The 22,136-nt window shown below is 44.4% G+C and overlaps 1 protein-coding gene across 2 annotated transcripts in view; it reads right to left on the bottom strand.

Annotated features, from left to right (window-relative positions):
* The window catches only part of LOC126215279 (epidermal growth factor-like protein), a 46,877-nt gene that overhangs the window by 21,491 nt on the left and 3,250 nt on the right, over positions 1–22,136 (bottom strand). Inside the window, exon 2 of one of the 2 annotated variants that reach the window (XM_049941969.1) lies at positions 18,414–18,533. The exons of the other annotated variant lie outside the window; for it this stretch is intronic. Coding sequence (XP_049797926.1) covers positions 18,414–18,533 — 120 coding nt within the window. The remainder of the gene's footprint in view (positions 1–18,413; positions 18,534–22,136) is intronic. 2 annotated transcript variants of the gene reach the window in all.

Raw genomic sequence — 22,136 nt, 5'->3', positions numbered from 1 at the left:
GCTGAATCATTAACGTTTCATACCGAATTTCAACGAAATCGTTACAGCGGGTTCGTCGCAAAAACGTAACAGACGGAGTTAATTCGCGTTTATAATATTAGTATGGGAATGTGTAGATTGAACACGTTGAGGACTGTAGAAGCATTGTATTTTAGCTGTCAACAGCGACTGAGCTTACACGTCAGAAAAATTAAATGAGATGAGGTGCGTACACGGCTTTATTGGCGAACAAAACCCGGTCGGTATGTTAGGATGCTTGGTGGATTTATTTCTATTTGACACCACTTCGGCCACTTACGCGTCGATGATGATAAAATGATAATGAGTATTACAGGCACACGCACAAAGAGAGAGAGAGAGAGAGAGAGAGAGAGAGAGAGAGAGAGATGAGCAGAAAAAAATCCGGTCTAGCCAGGAATGGAACTAGGGACCACGTGATAGAGAGCCAGCAGGTCTATTCACACGACCAACAAGTGTTGACACAAAATTGCATACGCATCAGAAGTTATAAGGTATGTGTGATGCTGAGCGGCTAAAATACAACATGCTTGTGGCTGATATGGATTCAACACGTGGTGCATTGTGTATGCATTGTATTCGTTACGTTATTTTCATTTTCAAAAATATATGAAGTACAAAAGTCAGAGTATATAACTTTATCAAAGAGTAATTTGTTCCGTATTTCGCGTTATGTTCTACAAATCAACAAAAAATATTGTACTAAATGGTTAAAATGGCTCTGAGCACTATGGGACTTAACTTCTGAGGTCATCAGTCCCCTAGAAGTTAGTACTACTTAAACCTAACTAACCTAAGGACATCACACACATCCATAACCGAGACAGGATTCGAACCTGCGACCGTAGCGGTCGCGCGGTTCCAGACTGTAGCGCCTAGAACCTCTCGACCACTCCGGCCGGCAATATTGTACTACTGAGATTCTACAGTAGCCCAAGTTCTTCCTCAGAGTTAAGATATATCCATACCAAGTTTCATCAATATGGGTTCAGCGGTTTAGTCGTGAAAGCGTAACAGAGCTACTTTCGCATTTATAATATTGTATACTAGTACATTAGTGTTAGTATTGATGTATGTAAGTATGGCGTGTGTATGTGTCAGAGAAATCATTAGACTGTGTCTGGCACGATGACCTAATTTATAAGCTAGGTCAGATAGGGTGCCCATTACGCATAATCTGGATCACTGACTCCTTCCTTACAGGACGACAGTTGTTCGTACAGAACAGAGAAAAGTCCAATCATGGACGGCAGGACGAGGCAGGAGTCCCGCAAGGCTAGGTTTTATGTCCCATCCTTTATACCATATACGAGGGCAGTTCAATAAGTAATGCAACACATTTTTTTTCTCGGCCAATTTTGGTTGAAAAAACCTGAAATTTCTTGTGGAATATTTTCAAACATTCCCGCTTCGTCTCGTATAGTTTCATTGACTTCCGACAGGTGGCAGCGCTGTACGGAGCTGTTAAAATGGCGTCTGTAACGGATGTGCGTTGCAAACAACGGGCAGTGATCGAGTTTCTTTTGGCGGAAAACCAGGGCATCTCAGATATTCATAGGCGCTTGTAGAATGTCTACGATGATCTGGCAGTGGACAAAAGCACGGTGAGTCGTTGGGCAAAGCGTGTGTCATCATCGCCGCAAGGTCAAGCAAGACTGTCTGATCTCCCGCGTGCGGGCCGCCCGTGCACAGCTGTGACTCCTGCAATGGCGGAGCGTGCGAACACACTCGTTCGAGATGATCGACGGATCACCATCAAACAACTCAGTGCTCAACTTGACATCTCTGTTGGTAGTGCTGTCACAATTGTTCACCAGTTGGGATATTCAAAAGTTTGTTCCCGCTGGGTCCCTCGTTGTCTAACCGAACACCATAAAGAGCAAAGGAGAACCATCTGTGCGGAATTGCCTGCTCGTCATGTGGCTGAGGGTGACAATTTCTTGTCAAGGATTGTTACAGGCGATGAAACATGGGTTCATCACTTCGAACCTGAAACAAAACGGCAATCAATGGAGTGGCGCCACACCCACTCCCCTACAAAGAAAAAGTTTAAAGCCATACCCTCAGCCGGTAAAGTCATGGTTACAGTCTTCTGGGACGCTGAAGGGGTTATTCTGTTCGATGTCCTTCCCTATGGTCAAACGATCAACTCTGAAGTGTATTGTGCTACTCTTCAGAAATTGAAGAAACGACTTCAGCGTGTTCGTAGGCACAAAAATCAGAACGAACTTCTCCTTCTTCATGACAACGCAAGACCTCACACAAGTCTTCGCACCCGAGAGGAGCTCACAAAACTTCAGTGGACTGTTCTTCCTCATGCACCCTACAGCCCCGATCTCGCACCGTCGGATTTCCGTATGTTTGGCCCAATGAAGGACGCAATCCGTGGGACGCACTACGCGGATGATGAAGTTATTGATGCAGTACGACGTTGGCTCCGACATCGACCAGTGGAATGGTACCGTGCAGGCATACAGGCCCTCATTTCAAGGTGGCGTAAGGCCGTAGCATTGAATGGAGATTACGTTGAAAAATAATGTTGTGTAGCTAAAAGATTGGGGAATAACCTGGTGTATTTCAATGCTGAATAAAAAACCCCTGTTTCAGAAAAAAAATGTGTTGCATTACTTATTGAACTGCCCTCGTACATGAATGACGCCGGCCGCGGTGGTCTAGTGGTTCTAGGCGCTCAGTCAGGAACCGCGCGACTGTTACGGTCGCAGGTTCGAATCCTGCCTCGGGCATGGATGTGTGTGATGTCCTTAGGTTAGTTAGGTTTAAGTAGTTCTAAGTTCTAGGGGACTGATGACCTCAGATGTTAAGTCCCATAGTGCTCAGAGCCATTTGAACCAGTCGCAGCCTCCTCGATATGGGCCGCCACTTATAACAACACCTCGACAGGATTACACAGTGGTGTAATCGGTGGAAGATAAAAATCAACCCCACGAAATGCCAGGCATCTATTTCTACTTCACCACCAAAATCGAGCTCCCTGATCGTCAACTCACCATTCACTGCAGATAACTGAACTGGACAAACTCAGTAATTTAATTCTGCCTTGAAATATATCGACAACTAATGTAGAACAGGCATCTCACCACTGCAGCAAACAAAGGCTGCGCACTCTTCTGCAGGCTATATCCTCTGCTGAAAGGTGACGGTTTAACCATACAGTGCAGACTTGTCCTCTGGCGCCAGCTCATACTTCTGGTCATCTGCTATGGCTCGGATGTATGGTCGACGGTGTCAGATACAGCACTAACCCGGCTGCAACGTTTCCAGAACAAAGTTTTCTGTGTCATCTCTGGCACACGGAAGAGACTTTTTAGGTCAACCCACCATTTACATACTTATGCATGACAAATCCAGAAAATTTGACGAAATAACACAAACTACACCCCACATTCTTATTCAGAATTTAGGACACGAACCACCAGAAGCTTCTCAAAAACCCCCAAAATTAACCGTTCTACATCACTTTATGGACCAATAACACACAAACAAAACGCCACACATGTTACGGCGCAAAGTCAAGCGCCGGCACGGCAGTCGGGAACGACAAAGAAGAGAAGGCTGTGAGAAGAGGTCAGCCAACAGCATGCTGACAGACCTCTCTACAGGACGACAACGCGACAGCAGCAGCCCCTAAGTGAGGAAATGTGTGCCACGACCGAGTGGTGACGGCCCAGTTCAATAGCAGCTTTGTGATATGGTTAGCAGCGTCAACGCTGGATCACTTCGCTTATACTCTCTATGTAGCACAGATTTGGGATTGTTTATACTGAAGATTGATTATTTTGTATGTCGCCCTTTGTTTGCGACACATATGCATAATTTTCAAAGTTAAGTTTTGTAAATTTCCCTTTGTAATAAAACTCATTATTACTACTGGTTTGATTGTCTTGCGATCCGAGTAGCCTTCCTAGACACCAGAAAACACGTGCTTACACACTGAAAACACACAAACACAACCCCAATCCCTGATGTTCACCAATTTTCCTAGCGCATTCTGAAGTCAGACGGCCACAATCCAGTGGTACCTCATACACAACATAAACAATCGTAGCCTTCTGAGGCGCCCTGCTTAACTCCGCAGGACAGAACAGGTAGTTGGAATTTTGGAAAGGGGCCAAAAGGGGGCTGTCAGTTACACTCAAACACATAACTTTATTTAGTTGTCCAAAGAATACAGAAAAATTTTTGAACTTAGTTATCGGCTGAATAGGCCACACTACTTTATGCCTTCAGGGCACGACCACTAAAATTTAAATACGGCTGAAAGCCATTAACTTAAAATTCAGACTGAAAACAGAATATTTAGAAGGCAGAAAGCCTCACATAAGTAAATTGTGTAACTTGGCTGAAGGCCCAACAAATCTACCACCACACACACACACACACACACACACACACACACACACACACACACACACACATGGCAGAAGGCCTTATCTTCAATTAGACTGAGGGCCCCCCACAGTCTGATACTTGAAAGACAAGAACTTTAATTTAAAAACGGCTGAAGGCCGATGACAAAACAACTAAAATAATTTTTAGTAGGCGGAAGGCCCAGAGATTTATCTTTAAGCAATATTTTATACACGCTGAAATCCCAAACAATGCAAGGCTTGACAAGTAAGGAACTTTCAATTTTAAAGCGGCTGAAGCGCCATTATTTAAAACCCAACTAAGAGAATACAAATTCAAACCATCGGCTATGAGCCATTAAAATACACAATCAAACACCAATAAGAAAAGGCAGTACAGCCAGCGGCGCTCAGAAGTTTCCAGGAGTCGTTCTGCACTTGAAATATTAACGTTCTTTTAGGGGAGACAGGTAGACGGCCCAACTAAATCCGATCCGCCGGCAATCCAACCAAGAGACAGTCAACGGACCGACGACTTGCTTTCCACCCGACCAGTACACAAGGAACTCCAAAGACAAAACGTAAAAGGCATAGCCGCCCACAACCGAGTATGCATAAGCTGTGAAAACTACACACACGTGTTGGACAGCGACAACACGGTGAAGAACGGATACTGACTGAATTTCACGTCAGCGGGCAGGCCAGGGCAGGTAACCGGAACGCTAACGGCCACAAGGCAGAAAATACCGCTGGTGCACTTCAAATAACCAAAATACAGCTAAACTCCAGCGGATGGCGGCCAAACTTTCGCCATCTCGAACACTCGCTCTTGCTCGCGGGAATACCCCCAACAGCCAATCATGAACACCAACGGCACAGTGTGAACAGACTGGCTTCGGTAATTAAATCACTACTCAACATTGATGTCCTGGGTCGGTAAGCCAGCAATGTTGTAGCAATCTGAACAGCTCTCACACACTCCGACACTGCGTAGAGCCCGCATGTAGACCCGGCCCACTGTGCCATGCGGACATTTCCTGGCTGATCCACACCAACCGACCGACTGCCGCACACTGGCAAGCCGGGAACTATAAGCACCAGGTGCGAATATCGATACACTCCGCTGCTGCCACACGTAGAAAGATGAAGAACCACGGCATAACCGCAATAACCGCAGGAAACCAAACGCAGAGTAACAGTCAAAGTTGAAACCAACGGGGAAGCCGGCGCCATCTCGGCTCACGGTCATGCATGTTCTACAGGTCCTAAACCTCCACATCGGTTTCGACCAAACTTGGCACAAACAGCCCTTATTGCCGGGGAAGAAGTGCCGTGGATACACACCGCTGCTGCCACACGTAGAAAGATGAAGAACCACGGCATAACCGCAATAACCGCAGGAAACCAAACGCAGAGTAACAGTCAAAGTTGAAACCAACGGGGAAGCCGGCGCCATCTCGGCTCACGGTCATGCATGTTCCACAGGTCCTAAACCTCCACATCGGTGACAACCAAACTTGGCACAAACAACCCTTATTGCCGGGGAAGAAGTGCCGTGAGGATAAGAACCAGGTAGTTGCAGTTGGGATGAGGGTGCTAGAGAGGTGGACAGAGAGGACATCTACAGTGTGAGGGGGATGATGAGATGGTGAGAGAGGGAGGAGGGAGACGTGCGGGCTGGTGAAGCTGTGTGTAAAGGGCTAGTGAATAAACAAAAACAATGTGAGTAGTCAGTAAACTTTAATTGTTCAATTACAATGAATTTCAGAGGTTTTGTTTTGTCACGCTGTAAAGCCTTTGTGTTTAACGGTGATTTGAGCTATAGTTCTGAAATGAAACACATAAACACACATGTCAGGCCCTTTTACTCTGTTGTTTTCACCGTCTTTATCGTCAGGTGCTGTAAGGCGAGAAACCAGTGGTGAATTGGTTCACATTCCCCGTTTAGTCCCCGCCGCCCATCACACCCCAGAAGCACATGTTGCTGATGCCCATCATCATGCCATACCCCGGCCGGCAGCGGCACATCTCAGGAGCCACGCAGTCCGCGTTGATGCAGCCGTTGCTGCACACCGGCTTGCAGCGGATGGGGGCCTTGGACCTCACCTCAGAGTACGTCCTCTCGTCCCTGCAAAAGGAAACAGTGGGTACACGTACTAAAGAGATGGACACACGTTCTCAGCATATCGCAGTCTTATGCACAGGTTTCCATGAATGAGAACAAAAGCAAAAACTGGACGTAGTTATGCAGTTGGGAACCAACGACCATTTTTCAGATTTGTAGTTCTCTGCTGCAGACTGTGATGGAATATGTGGACTACAGTCAGTTCCACAAGAAAGTGTACGCCGTTATCTGTATGAAAAAAAAAATACAATATTACACTGAAGGCCAACGAAACTTGTATAGGCATGCGTATTCAAATACAGAGATATGTAAACAGGCAGAATGCTGCGCTGTGGTCGGCAACCCCTATATAAACAAGTATCTAGCGCAGTTGTTAGATCGGTTACTGCTGCTACAGGTTATCAAGATTTAAGTGAGTTTGAGCGTGGTGCTATAGTCGGGGCACGAGCGATGGGGCACAGCATCTTCGAGACAGCGATAAACTGGGGATTTTCCCGAGTATACCGTGAATATCAGGAATACGGTAAAACATAAAATCTCCAAAATCCCTGTGGCCGGGAAAAATTCTGCGAGGGCGGGACCAACAACGACTGAAGAGAATCGTTTAACGTGACAGAAGGGCAACGCTTCCGCAAATTGTTGCAGACATCAATGCTGGGCCATCAAAAAGTGTCAGCGCGTGAACCATTCAACGAAACATTAGCGATAAGGGCTTTCGAGCTGATGGCCCACCCGCGTACCCTTGATGACTCCACGATACAAAGGTTTATGCTTCGCCTGGGCCCTTCAGCACCGACATTGGAATGTTGATTGGAAACATGTTGCCTGGTCGGACCAGTCTTGTGCAAAGGTATGGAGACAACCTCATGAATCCGATGCATGTCAGCAGGGGATTTTTCAAGCTCGTGAAGGCTCTCTAATGGTGTGGGACGTGTGCAGTTGGAGTGATATGGGGCCCCTGATACGACTCTGGCAGGTGACACATACGTAAGCATCCTCTCTGAACACCTGCATCCATTCATATCCATTGTGCATTCCGACGAACTTGGGTAATTGTAGCAGGACAATGCAACACACCACACGTCCAGAATTGCTACGGAATGGCTCCAGACACACTCTTCTGAGTTTAAACATTTCCTTGGCCACCAACCTACCCAGACATGAACATTACTGAGCATATCTGGGATGCCTTGCAACGTGCTGTTCAGAAGAGATCTCCATCCCCTCGTACTATTACGGATTTATGGACAGCCCTGCAGGATGCATGGTGTCAATTTCCTTCAGCACTACTTCAGACATTAGTCGAGTCCATGCCACGTCGTGTTGCGGTTTTATGCGTGCTCGCGGGGGAGATGTACCAGTTTCTTTGGCTCTTCAGTTTATACGTATATGCTTACATGAAAATATATGCTATTACCAACTGTACAATTACTAATAGTTAATCGAATCGCCGACTTTTATTAATATAGCTTGGCATGCTTTTCACGAGATTGCCAGCATATTTTCTCGGTTCCGATCTCCATATCGCCCTGACTTCATATGACTGCTGCTTCAGAGTAAATATTGGCTCTCTCTTACGCTGCTTTTTAATATACGACCAAACATTTACGATGGATTTGCATCCGGAGAAATTGCAGGTCAATCCATCGTGGACACCCCACTGTCTTGTTACCAAGATGTACAGAAATGGCTTCTATGTTTCGGATCATTATCCTCTTGAAGCACATAGTTTGCCTTATTCGGACCAAATAGCTTCTTAACGGACCTCAGAAGGCATTTTTGATAAATACTGCACATGTTTTCTGTATTTAAATTGGCTGCAAGGAAGTGCAAATAGCCTAAACTGCAACCGACAAATTCGAAACATTCCGCTCTCACACTATTTATATATACACTGTGCAAAAGCACATTGAGTACCGATTCTTGACCACTACCAGAGATGTCTCTGCGGACGTTACATTTGAAATATGGCTACACGTTCTTGTGGAACTTACTATACGTCTTTGACAATAGAATCAACTCCATTCCGTAACTTATTGTTGTCTAGAGAGGTCTGAACCAGCTACCAGTTACTGTATCAATGTGGCAATGATTTGCAGTATGGAACCAAATCCACATAAGAATGTCACATATTCTGCTTGTTTTCGTACTGGAGCTGAAACATATGTAATTAAGTGGCAACTGCGAGGAGTGCATTTTCTTGTATGTTATTGTTTAAAAAGACATGCTGTTGTCATAGAGATGGTATCCAGAGAAACGTCCTTGGTGTTTGTGTGTGTGGCAGGAAATACTGAAAGCAGTCATTTTGAGGTTAGTATAACAATGTTGCAGTTTAAGCATATAATAATTATATAACATTAATCATTAAGTTATATTAACATCTGTAAGCCACAAAATATTGTAGAATATAGGCCTGTGTCATTAAACACATCACTGTCATCCAACAGGCCAGAATGAAAAACATCCTGTTCAAACCCATAGAAAAATTTGGAGTACATTGCCGTTACAGAAAGAACATAGTGAACAGAAAGCATGACATACTCAACAGCAAAGGTAATTGGCTGGAACTTCGTTAGATAAGAATAACGAAGGCGAAACCTTATTCTGTATTTAGGAACAAGAACTTCGACTAGAATTTCGTTGAAGAAAAAATTCAGCGAAAGTCTGCAGGCCGCCCAGAATCTTCGCCAGGCCTAACAATATTCTTGATACCTTTATGTTCAAATGTTAAATCAAAATAATGATAATTAATTGAAACCTTCAGCTGGCGACAGGTGTTGTTGATATACCTCGATGGGGACAGCTGAAAATGTGTGTTCCGACCGGGACTCGAACCCGGGATCTCCTGCTTACATGGCAGAAGCTCTATCCATCTGAGCCACCGAGGACGCAGATGATTAACGCGACTGCAGGGACTTATCCTTTGCACGCTTCCCGTGAGACCCACATTCTCAACTGTCCACAATCTACATTCGTAATGTTCCTAACAGATATTTGCCCATCCACTCATTACTCGCGCCAACTAGGTGTGTTCTTTATATATAGTTAAATCGTTATCACTGCCAAAAATTACAGGACATAAAATAGATAATGCATCTCATTCCAGGGTATGCCAGACAGTTTTGTGAAAACAACTTTAGACCCTGGCATTATGGATGCTGTTGACGGCGTTGATGGTACACTTTATTTCACTTTGGAGTAGTTTTCAATCATGTCAGCGTGCAAAAGAATCGCATGGGCATGTTGTTGTTTCTTCAGTCTGAAGACTGGCTTGATACAGCTCTTCATGCTACTCTATACTGGGCAAGCCTCTTCATCTCCGAATAACTATTGAAATCTACATCCCTATGAATCTGCTTATTGTATTCATCACTTGGTCTCCCTCTGCTATAAACTGGTGATCCCTTGATTCCTCAGAATGTGTTGTACTAACCGATTCATTCTTTTGGTCAGGTTGTGCCACAAATTTCTTGTCCCCCAAATCTATTCAGTACCTCCTCATTGCCCGCCTGTTTGGCCGTGTGGTCTAACGCACGGCTTCCTGGGCGGGAAGGAGCTCCTGGTCCCCGGCACGAATCCCCCCGGCGGATTTGTGTCGAGGTCCGGTGAGCCGGCCAGTCTGGATGGTTTTTAGGCGGTTTTCCATCTGCCTCGGCAACTGCGGGCCGGTTCCCCTTATTCCACCTCAGCTACACTGTGTCGGCGATTGCTGCGCAAACAAGTTCTCCACGTACGCGTACACCACAATTACTCTAACACGCAAACAAAGGGGTTACACTCGAGTGGTGTGAGACGTTCCCCGGGGGGTCCACCGGGGGCCGAACCGTAGAATAACGCTGGGGTCAGTGTGGGGCGGCGGTGGGGTGAAGTGGACTACGGTAGTCGTCGTGGGGTTGTGGACCACTGCGGCTGCGGCGGGGACGGAGCCTCTCCGTCGTTTGTAGGTCTCTGGTTAACATAACATAACCTCCTCATTAGTGACTTGATCGACCCAGCTAATCTTTAACACTATTCTGCAGGAGCACATTTCCAAAGCTTCTATTCTCTTTTTGTCTAAACTGTTAATTGCTGATGTTTCACTTCCACACATGGCAACACTCCATACAAATATCTTCGGAAAAAGACATCCTAACACTTAAATTTATATTCGATGTTAACAAATTTCTCTTCTTCAGAAACACTTTCCTTGCCATTCTCTGTCTACAATTGATATCCTCTCTACTTCGGTCATCGTCAGCTATTTTACTGCCGAAATAGCAAAACTTGATCTACTACTATCAGTGTCCCATTTCCTAGTGTAATTCCCACAGCATCACACGATCACCCGATTTAGTTATACATTTCAGTACCCTCGTTTTGCTTTCGTTAATGTTAACGTTCTTCTTTCACAAACTATCATTACTGTACTATCCATTCCGTTTAACTGCTCTTCTAAGTCCTTTACAGTCTGACAGAATTATACCGTCATTGGCAAAACTCAAAGTTTTTATTTCATCTCCCTGAACATTAATTTCTTATCAAAATTTTCATTTCGATTTCTTTACCGCTTGTTCAGTGTATAGACTGAATAAGCCTCTTGACTCTCGTAACTACCGTCTGGCCTCCATACAAGTTGTAAATAACCTTTTGCTTCCTCTGTTTTAGCGATACTACCTTAAGAAATTTAAAGAGTGCATTCCAGTCAACACTGTCAAAAGCTTTTTCCAAATCTACAAATGCTATAACCATAGGTTTTCCTCCCCTTGACCTATCTTCTAATGTAAGTCGTGTAGTCAGTATTTACTCACGTGTTTTAACATTCCCCGTAATTCTAAGCGATTTTTCCCCGTGGTGTTACGTTATTTGTATAAACTAAAGTGTCAATGTTCGTTTGTTCAAAATCGTGCCTCTCTGAAAATTTTTGACCGACTGCTTTGAAATTTTTACAGTAATTTGCATCCTAATACAAGTGTGTTTCTAGTTTCGTTTGTAACAAAAATTCCGTATTATTAAATTTATAAAAATTATGTATTACGTATATTAAAAATAGATATACAAAAACAGGTAGCATGGAGAGCTGCATCAAACCAGTTTCTGGACTGAAGACCACAACAACAACAACAACAACAACAACAAAAACAAAAACAGATGCGTATTCCAATGCAATGCTGTTTCAAAATTTCAAAGCATTCATTCGGAATTCTTCGGAGATTTGGGATTAGAAACATTTACAATTTTTATATATATATGTTTTGTACATGTATAAGTTTTTTTTATACATGTACAAGTTTTGATACAAGTTCAGTCATAGATGTTTCGAGATTCTGAAGAAACAATCTCCGAAAGTTCTTTATGGATTGCTTTGAAATTCTGACACAGAATTGCATTCGAATACTCTAGTGTTTTTATATACATACTGGAACGACGTCTGGTTGAATGTCAAAAAACGTGAATGTTGGTTTGTTCAAAATAGTTAATTTCCGAAAGCTGTTCGCACATTGCTTTGAAACTTTGATGCGAAGTTGAATTATCGTATGGACGTGTTTTTAGGTTCCTAATTCTTTAATAAATGTGCAAATAATATCTATCTGTATACATGTGGTATATAAAGACAAAACATTGCTACCAAAATGTACCTATCCGATTTCCCTCAAATTTTTACACGTTATTGTAACAAACGTGTAGACATATTTAGACTATATATACAGGGTGGTTCATGAAGATATGCAGATATCTTAATATGTTATTCTAAAAGTAAAACTAAAGAAAAAAGTTCATATAAACATAGGTCCGTAATTGTTTAGTTACGTAGTTAAGGCTACTAAAAGACTTTGCCTGGAATTTAGCAACTTCGTGAATATGAAGCCGTCGCAAAACTGTACCAGGTTAAAGTAAAGCACGATTTCCATTTATTTTGTTGTCGTTGTTGTTGTGGTTATTGGTCTACGTTAAACAACATCGATAACATCCTCGTCATCGTCTTCATGTATCGAGTGCTCGTACTGATTATGAACGCTAGGTGGAGAACCTGTCTCCCGGAAGATTCGAAATACTCCACTAATGGTTCGTGCATTCGGAATCCTCCAAGATGGATAACGTAAGCGATATTCGTTAACTGCAGCCCTAGCATTACCATCACATTTGCCATAAATAAACACCATATCGGCGTATTCCCCTGTCGTAAATTTGAAGGCATCCGCATTTCATAAATAATCTGCAAACCATGACTGTTACTACGTGGTATCACTTAAATGCACTGTTGCTATTGGGTTCTTTCACTGAATACAGAAAACTAACTCGTTTCAAGGTTGCCAACAATGACATATACGTTTCTATATTCTTAATGGAAAGTAAACAAACTTACTCGTATAATAATCTTTGCTTCTCTGGATGTTCTGGTAAACTATTGCAGATACACTTCTGGTACATATTTTATTAGATTTACCAGACAAATTGGAACAAAATAAATGGAAATCGTGCTTTACTTTAACCTCGTTTAGTTTTGCGATGGCTTCATATTAGCGAAGTTGCTAAATTTCAGGCAAAATCTTTTGTTAGCCGTAATTCCGTAACTAAACATTTGCGTACCTATGTTTATACGAATTTTTTTTAGTTTTTCTTGTAGAATAACATATTAAAGTATTTTCATATCTTTGTGAATCACCCTGTATGTAATATACAGTTGCGTAACGTTGTTACCAAACAGGAAACTTGTATTTACGGCTTATTGGTTTATGACTAGAAAAATACTGCAGAATATGAATTTGCAATAATAGTAAGCATGGTTTACGTTCAGAGAGATGAGGAAGACGAGATGGACATAAGGGTGGGGGAAAATGGGCATTGAAAACGGCAAGGAGGAGATGGACAGAGAGAAGGGACAGTAGGACAGAGAGAGAGAGAGAGAGAGAGAGAGAGAGAGAGAGAGAGGGGAGAAGATGGAGAGAGAAAGAGGGAGAAGCTGATGGACTGAGAGAAGGGGAGAGAAAAGGACCAGGAGGAGACGGAGAGTTGGCTGGTTGGTTGGTTTAAAGAGAGAGACGGGACCAAACTACAAGGTCACCGGTATCTTGTTCCTAATTAAAACAATGATACAAGGGTGAGAATAAAAGGGATGAAACATATTACACAAAACGGAAAGAAAGGAAAAGCCACAAGAACGAAGGGAAGGCAATGAACAAGAGAGAGACGCTAGAAACAGAAGGTAGTAAAACATGAAAGCAGATTACAGTGGATGGCCAACCACTAGAATGAAAAGGGAAAGCCAGCCACTCTGCAACACATTAAAACCTCCACCCTAAAAGCACTAGGGTGGAGGACACGGAGGGACCAAGGACATGCGCTAAAACCTACATAGAAAACTCACTCTCACGGATAAAACGTAAAACTAAAGCTGCTGTGGAGGCATTTTCGCCCAACACCGAAGGCAGGGTGCTTGGAAAGTTTAAAAGTCTGCCGCAGAGCGGCTGAAAGTGGGCAGTCCAGCAAGAGGTGGACGACTGTCGTTTGGCAGCCACAGCGACACCTAGGAGGGTCGTCATGATGCAGGAGGTAAGCGTGCGTTAGCCACGTATGACCAGCAAACTGATTCCCTGCGAGAGGCCTGCATAGAAGGCTTCCACACATTCATAGTCTTCTTAATGACACGCAGTTTGTTGTGCGTGCTGTTATGCCATTCCGTCTCCCAAAGCCGGAAAACCCTGCGGTGTAAGACAGAGCTTCGGAAATGCCCATCTCCAGAAGCAGTTTCCGCGTCGCCTCTTTGGCCAGCCTGTCGGCAAGTTCGTTGCCGGGGATTCCGACGCATCCTGGGGTCCACACAAACACCACGGAACGGCGGGACTGTTCCAGGGCATAGATGGACTGAATGGATGCTACCAGAGGGTGGCGAGATTAGCACTGGTCAGTGACTGCTCAGTGAGTCAGTATACAGGAGAAATGACTCGCCAGCGCATGAGCGGATGAGCTCAAGAGCACGAGATATGGCCGCCAGCTCTGCAGTGGAAACACTGCAGCCATCTGGCAAGGAGTGCTGCTCAACATGTCCTCCATGAAAATATGCGAAGCCTATGTGACCGTCAGCCATTGAGCCGTCGGTGTAAACCACTTCAGAGCTCCGGAACACGTCAAGAATCCTAAGAGACAATCTCCATTCCTTCCGAACTGACTATGCAAATGTAGAAGAGATGTGGCTCAAATTCAAAGATATAGTAGCAACAGCAATTGAGAGATTCATACCTCATAAACTGGTAATAGATGGAACCGATCCCCCATGGTACACAAAACAGGTCCGAACACTGTTGCAGAGGCAACGGAAAAAGCATGCAAACATCCCGACGATCTAAAATTTACAGACGCGCGAAATTTGGCACGGACTTCGTTGCGAGATGCCTTTAATAGGTTCCACAACGAAACATTGTCTCGAAATTTGGTAGAAAATCCGAAGAAATTCTGGTCGTATGTAAAGTACACAAGCGGCAAGACGCAGTCAATACCTTCGCTGCGCAGTGCCGATGGTACTGTTACCGACGACTGTGCCGCTAAAGCGGAGTTATTGAACGCAGTTTTCCGAAATTACTTCACCAGGGAAGACGAATGGAATATTCCAGAATTTGAAACACGAACAGCTGCTAGCATGTTTCTTAGAAGTAGATACCTTAGGGGTTGCGAAGCAACTCAAATCTCTTGATACGGGCAAGTCTTCAGGTCCAGATTGTATACCGATTAGGTTCCTTTCAGATTACGCTGATACGATAGCTCCCTACTTAGCAATCATATACAACCGCTCGCTCACCGATAGATCTGTACCTACAGATTGGAAAATTGCGCAGGTAGCACCAGTGTTTAAGAAGGGTAGTAGGAGTAATCCATCGAACTACAGACCTATATCATTGACGTCGGTTTGCAGTAGGGTTTTGGAGCATATACTGCATTCAAACATTATGAATCACCTCGAAGGGAACGATCTATTGATACGTAATCACCATGGTTTCAGAAAACATCGTTCTTGTGCAGCTAGCTCTTTATTCGCACGAAGTAATGGCCGCTATCGACAGGGGATCTCAAGTTGATTCCGTATTTCTAGATTTCCGGAAAGCTTTTGACACCGTTCCTCACAAGCGACTTCTAATCAAGCTCCGGGCCTATGGGGTATCGTCTCAGTTGTGCGACTGGATTCGTGATTTCCTGTCAGGAAGGTCGCAGTTCGTAGTAATAGACGGCAAATCATCGAGTAAAATTGAAGTGATATAAGGTGTTCCCCAGGGAAGCGTCCTGGGACCTCTGCTGTTCCTGATCTATATAAATGACCTGGGTGACAATCTGAGCAGTTCTCTTAGGTTGTTTGCAGATGATGCTGTAATTTACCGTCTAGTAAGGCCATCCGAAGACCAGTATCAGTTGCAAAGCGATTTAGAAACAATTGTTGTATGGTGTGGCAGGTGGCAGTTAACGGTAAATAACGAAAAGTGTGAGGTGATCCACATGAGTTCCAAAAGAAATCCGTTGGAAATCGATTACTCGATAAATAGTACAATTCTCAAGGCTGTCAATTCAACTAAGTACCTGGGTGTTAAAATTACGAACAACTTCAGTTGGAAAGACCACATAGATAATATTGTGGGGAAGGCGAGCCAAAGGTTGCGTTTCATTGGCAGGACACTCAGAAGATGCAACAAGTCCACTGAAGAGACAGCTTACACTACACTCGTTCGTCCTCTGTTAGTATATTGCTGCGCGGTGTGGGATCCTTACCAGGTGAGATTGACGGAGGACATCGAAAGGGTGCAAAAAAAGGGCAGCTCGTTTTGTATTATCACGTAATAGGGGAGAGAGTGTGGCAGATATGATACGCGAGTTGGGATGGAAGTCATTAAAGCAAAGACGTTTTTCGTCGCGGCGAGATCTATTTACGAAATTTCAGTCACCAACTTTCTCTTCCGAGTGCGAAAATATTTCGTTGAGCCCAACCTACATAGGTACGAATGATCATCAAAATAAAATAACAAATCAGAGCTCCAACAGAAAGGTTTAGGTGTTCGTTTTTCCCGCGCGCTGTTCGGGAGTGGAATGGTAGAGTGATAGTATGATTGTGGTTCGAGGAACCCTCTGCCAAGCACTTACATGCGAATTGCAGAGTAATCATGTAGATGTCATTAAAGTGACAGCGGAGAGCGGCGGGGTTAACGTAGCCCTTAGTGCCGTGCAAAAGGTCCAGGCGAAACTGCGGCCGAGGCGCACACCGTGGAGGCGTACGTGAACGGACCGTAAGTAGAAGTGGTAGAGGGAAGGACTCCAGTTCGGAGAGAAGGGAGATGGGGAGAGAGAGAGAGAGAGAGAGAGAGGTGGAAAAGCTGACCGGAGAGAGGCGAAGGAGTTGATGGATAGAGAGAGGGGGGTAGGAGCAGGACAGAGACAGGGGAAAAAAGGAGACTAGGACGTATATCCGATTCCCATAAATACTGAAACGTGTCATTAATTAAAACTTCCGGGCTGAATTGCCGTGGTCCATATATAAAACTACTTCTCCTTCCTGACGTTTCGTTGCCGGCTGCGGGCAACATCTTCTGAGGTGAGTCGGCGACTGGCTGCTAGGCGCTGGAGATCCCGCTTATATAGAGCGCTTAGATGGCGCCACCACTCGTCACGTGCTTTCGACTTTAAAACTATCTCCGGCTAGTGCCATCTCTCTCGATTACAGGTAATCGATTGTCACTGCGTTGGTACAGAGTCGAACGCCATATCTTGTCTAGTTTTAATCCTCCTTTTTTTCTACTAAAATTATTTCCGTGCTTGTAGATCTCTATAGCTTCTCTATACATGCGAGTATAATAATGTGAGGTCCTAGCATCACGTTTGTCTCACTAAATTTTATTTTGTGATCACCGCCTTGAAAACGTGTTCCGCTACAGCTGATTTCTCAATCTGTCCCAATCTACAGTTCCTTTTGTGTTCCGTTAGGCGGGTATTAACACTCCTTTTAGTTGTTCCAACGTAAACCATGCCACAGCTACACGGAATTTTATACACACCTGGGGTAGCTAAGGGGTGTCGTGCGTCTTTCACCGATCTTAAAGTTTCACTAATTTTCTTGGTAGGTCGAAAGATCGTCTCCACTTGAAACTTGGCCAAAACTTTACCAATACGGTCCGTAATGTTATGAATAAATGGAAGAAAAACTTTTCCAGCCGACAGTTGTTGTTGTCGTGTATTTTCGGACACTTTTCTTCTAACGGAACACAAAAGGAACTGTAGATGGGGACAGATTGAGAAATCAGCTGTAGCGGAACACGTTTTCAAAGACGGTGATCACGAAATAAAATTTAGCGAGACAAACGCGATAGCTAGGACCTCACATTATTATACTCGCATGTATAGAGAAGCTATAGAGACCTACAAGCACGGAAATAATTTTAACAGAAAAGAAGGGGGATTAAAACAAGACACGATATGGCGTTCGACTCTGTACCAACGAAGTGACAATCGATTACCTGTAATCGAGAGAGATGGCACTAGCCAGAGATAGTTTTAAAGTCGATAGCACGTGACGAGTGGTGGCGCCATCTAAGCGCTCTGTATAAGCGGGACCTCCAGCACCTAGCAGCCAGTCGCCGACTCACATCAGAAGATGTTGCCCGCAGCCGGCAACGAAACGTCAGGAAGGAGAAGTAGTTTTATATATGGACCACGGAAATTCAGCCCGGAAGTTTTAATGAATGAAGACGCCGGCCGTGAAAGCTTACATGCTATGATTACTGAAACGTGCGCTTCCTCTTTTGTTTCTTTTCCATTTGTGCAGTCCGAGTCACACAAAAAAGCGTGGCAGCGTACAGCTAGTTGCTAAATAAGTAGGTAATTATTGAGACGGAAAACATTATTTTAAGTCGTGTAGTGTGTAGTAGCAGTAGTGTCCGACTGGTACTCACTTGTAACCGCGGCCGCAGTTGCACACGTTGTGTTGGACGCATCCTCCTCGTGGACAACCAGGGGGGCACCAGGGCTTGCAGTTGAGCAGGTCGTCCGTTGGCGGCGGCTGCCTCAGCTGCCTGTGGTGGACAAGTAGACAACACAGTCAGAGTCACGCCTCGATGCTGCTACTGTACTCCATGTACAACTTAACGTAAGGGTCTACATCTACATCTCCATACATACTCCGCAATCCACCATACGGTGCGTGGCGGAGGGTACCTCGTACCACAACTAGCATCTTCTCTCCCTGTTCCACTCCCAAACAGAACGAGGGAAGAATGACTGCCTATATGCCTCTGTACGAGCCCTAATCTCTCTTATCTTTGTGGTCTTTCCGCGAAATGTATGTTGCCGGCAAACACTGGAGATTTTAGCCTCATCATGCGAGTACATCTAACTTAGATGTTGGCTGAAACCAGACGTAAACAGTAATGAAATCCTAAACTCAGATTGGAATGCATACTGCAGAGACAGGCTGGACAGTGAAGAGGGAGGCGTGTTTATAGCGATAAGAAGTGCAATAGTACCTAAGGAAATTGACGGAGATCCGAAATGTGAAATAATTTGGGTGAAGGTCACGGTTAAAGGAGGCTCAGACATGGTAATTGGATGTCTCTATAGGCCCCCTGGCTCAGCAGCTGTTGTGGCTGAGCACCTGAAGGATAATTTGGAAAATATTTCTAGTAGATTTCCCCACCATGGTATAGTTCTGGGTGGAGATTTTAATTTGCCGGATATAGACTGGGAGACTCAAACGTTCATAACGGGTGGCAGGGACAAAGAATCCAGTGAAAATTTTTTAAGTGCTTTATCTGAAGACTACCTTCAGCAGTTAAACAGAGAACCGACTCGTGGCGATAACATATTAGACCTTCCGGTGACAAACAGACCCGAACTATTTGAAACAGTTAACGCAGAACAGGGAATCAGCGATCATAAAGCGGTTACTGCATCGATGACTTCAGCCGTAAATAGAAATATTAAAAAATGGTAGGAAGATTTTTCTGTTTAGCAAAAGTGACAAGAAGCAGATTTCAGAGTACCTGACGGCTCAACACAAAAGTTTTGTCTCAAGTACAGATAGTGTTGAGGATCAGTGGCCAAAGTTCAAAACCATCTTACAATATGCGTTAGATGAGTATGTGCCAAGCAAGATCGTAAGAGATGGGAAAGAGCCACCGTGGTACAACAACCGAGTTAGAAAACTGCTGCGGAAGCAAAGGGAACTTCACACCAAACAAACATAGCCAAAGCCTTGCAGACAAACAAAAATTACGCGAAGCGAAATGTAGTGTGAGGAGGGCTATGCGAGAGGTGTTCAATGAATTCGAAAGTAAAGTTCTATGTACTGACCTGGCAGAAAATCCTAAGAAATTTTGGTCTTATGTCAAAGCGGTAGGTGGATCAAAACAAAATGTCCAGACACTCTGTGACCAAAATGGTACTGAAACAGAGGATGACCGACTAAATGCCGAAATACTAAATGTATTTTTCCAAAGCTGTTTCACAGAGGAAGACTGCACTGTAGTTCCTTCTCTAGATTGTCGCACAGATGACAAAATGGTAGATATCGAAATAGACGACAGAGGGATAGAGAAACAATTAAAATCGGTCAAAAGGGGAAAGGCCGCTGGACCTGATGGGATACCAGTTCGATTTTACACAGAGTACGGGAAAGAACTTTCCCCCCTTCTTGCAGCGGTGTACCGTGCGTCTCTAGAAGAGCGTAGCGTTCCCAAGGATTGGAAAAGGGTACAGGTCATCCCCGTTTTCAAGAAGGGACGTCGAACAGATGTGCAGAACTATAGACCTACATCTCTGACGTCGATCAGTTGTAGAATTTTGGAACACGTATTATGTTCGAGTATAATGACTTTTCTGGAGATTAGAAATTACTCTGTAGCAATCAGCATGGATTTCGAAAAGACTATCGTGTGAAACCCAGCTTGCACCATTCGTACACGAGACTCAGAGGGCCATAGACACGAGTTCACAGGTGGATGCCGTGTTTCTTGACTTCCGCAAGGCATTCGAAACAGTTCCCCACAGTCGTTTGATGAACAAAGTAAGAGCATATGGACTATCAGACCAATTGTGTGATTGGATTGAAGAGTTCCTAGATAACAGAACGCAGCACGTCATTCTCAATGGAGAGAAGTCTTCCGAAGTAACAGTGATTTCAGGTGTGCCGCAAAGGAGTGTCGTAGGACCGTTGCTATTCACAACATACATAAATGACCTTGTGGATGACATCGGAAGTTCACTGAGGCTTTTTGCGGATGACGCTGTGGTATATCGAGAGGTTGTAACAATGGAAAATTGTACTGAAATGCAGGAGGATCTCCAGAGAATTGACGCATGGTGCAGGGAATGGTAATTAAAGCTCAATGCAGGCAAGTGTAATGTGCTGCGAATACATAGAAAGAAAGATCCCTAATCATTTAGCTACAATATAGCAGGTCAGCAACTGGAAGCAGTTAATTCCATAAATTACCTGGGAGTAGGCATTAGGAGTGATTTAAAATGGAATGATCATATAAAGGTGATCGTCGGTAAAGTAGATGCCAGACTGAGATTCATTGGAAGAATCCTAAGGAAATGCAATCCGAAAATAAAGGAAGTAGGTTACAGTACGCTTGTTCGCCCACTGCTTTAATACTGCTCAGCAGTGTGGGTTGATAGAAGAGATAGAGAAGATCCAACGGAGATCAGCGCGCTTCGTTACAGGAATATTTAGTAACCACGAAAGCGTTACGGAGATGGTAGATAAAGTCCAGTGGAAGACTCTGCAGGAGAGACGCTCAGTAGCTCGGTACGGGCTTTTGTTGAAGTTTCGAGAACATACCTTCACCGAGGAGTCAAGCAGTATATTGTTCCCTCCTACGTATATCTCGCGAAGAGACCATGAGGATAAAATCAGATTAGAGCCCACACAGAGGCATACCGACAATTCTTCTTTGCACGAACAATGCGAGACTGGAATGGAAGGGAGAACCGATAGAGGTACTCGGGGTACCCTCCGCCACACACCGTCAGGTGGCTTGCGGAGTATGGATGTAGGTGTAGATGTAGATCTTTCTAGGGACTCTGATACTGTCGACCATACACTGAGGCGACAAAAGTTACGGGATACTTCCTAATATCCTCTCGGACATCGTTTTTCCCGGCATAGTGCAACAGATCGGCGTGGCATGGACTCAGCACGTCGTTGGAACTTCCCTGCAAAGAATACTGAGCAACGCTGCATATTTAGCCATCTACAACTGCGAAAGTGTTGCCGGTGCAGGATTTTGTGTACGAACTGGTCTCTCGATTTCGTCCCATAAATGAAACTACCTGGCAGATTAAAACTGTGTGCAGGACTGAGATTCGAACACGGGACCTTTGGCTTTCGCGAGAAAGCGCTCTACAATCTAAACTACCCAAGCACGACTCAGGCCCCGTCCTCACAGTTGCCAATACCTCGTCTCCTACCTTCCAAACCTTGCAGAAGCTCTCCTGCGAACCTTGCAGAAGTAGCACTCCTGAAGGAAAGGATATTGCGAAGACATGGCTTAGCCACAGCCTGCGGGATGTTTCCAGAATGAGATTTTCACTCTGCAGCGGAGTGTGCGCTGATATGAAATTTCCCAGCAGATTTAAACTGTGCCCCGGATCGAGATTCGAACTCGGGACCTTTG

Source organism: Schistocerca nitens, chromosome 12 (genome assembly GCF_023898315.1).
Source record: "Schistocerca nitens isolate TAMUIC-IGC-003100 chromosome 12, iqSchNite1.1, whole genome shotgun sequence".
Lineage (NCBI taxonomy): Eukaryota > Metazoa > Arthropoda > Insecta > Orthoptera > Acrididae > Schistocerca > Schistocerca nitens.
The sequence above is the reverse complement of the archived record's forward strand: the minus strand, read 5'-3'. Positions and strand labels throughout refer to the sequence as shown.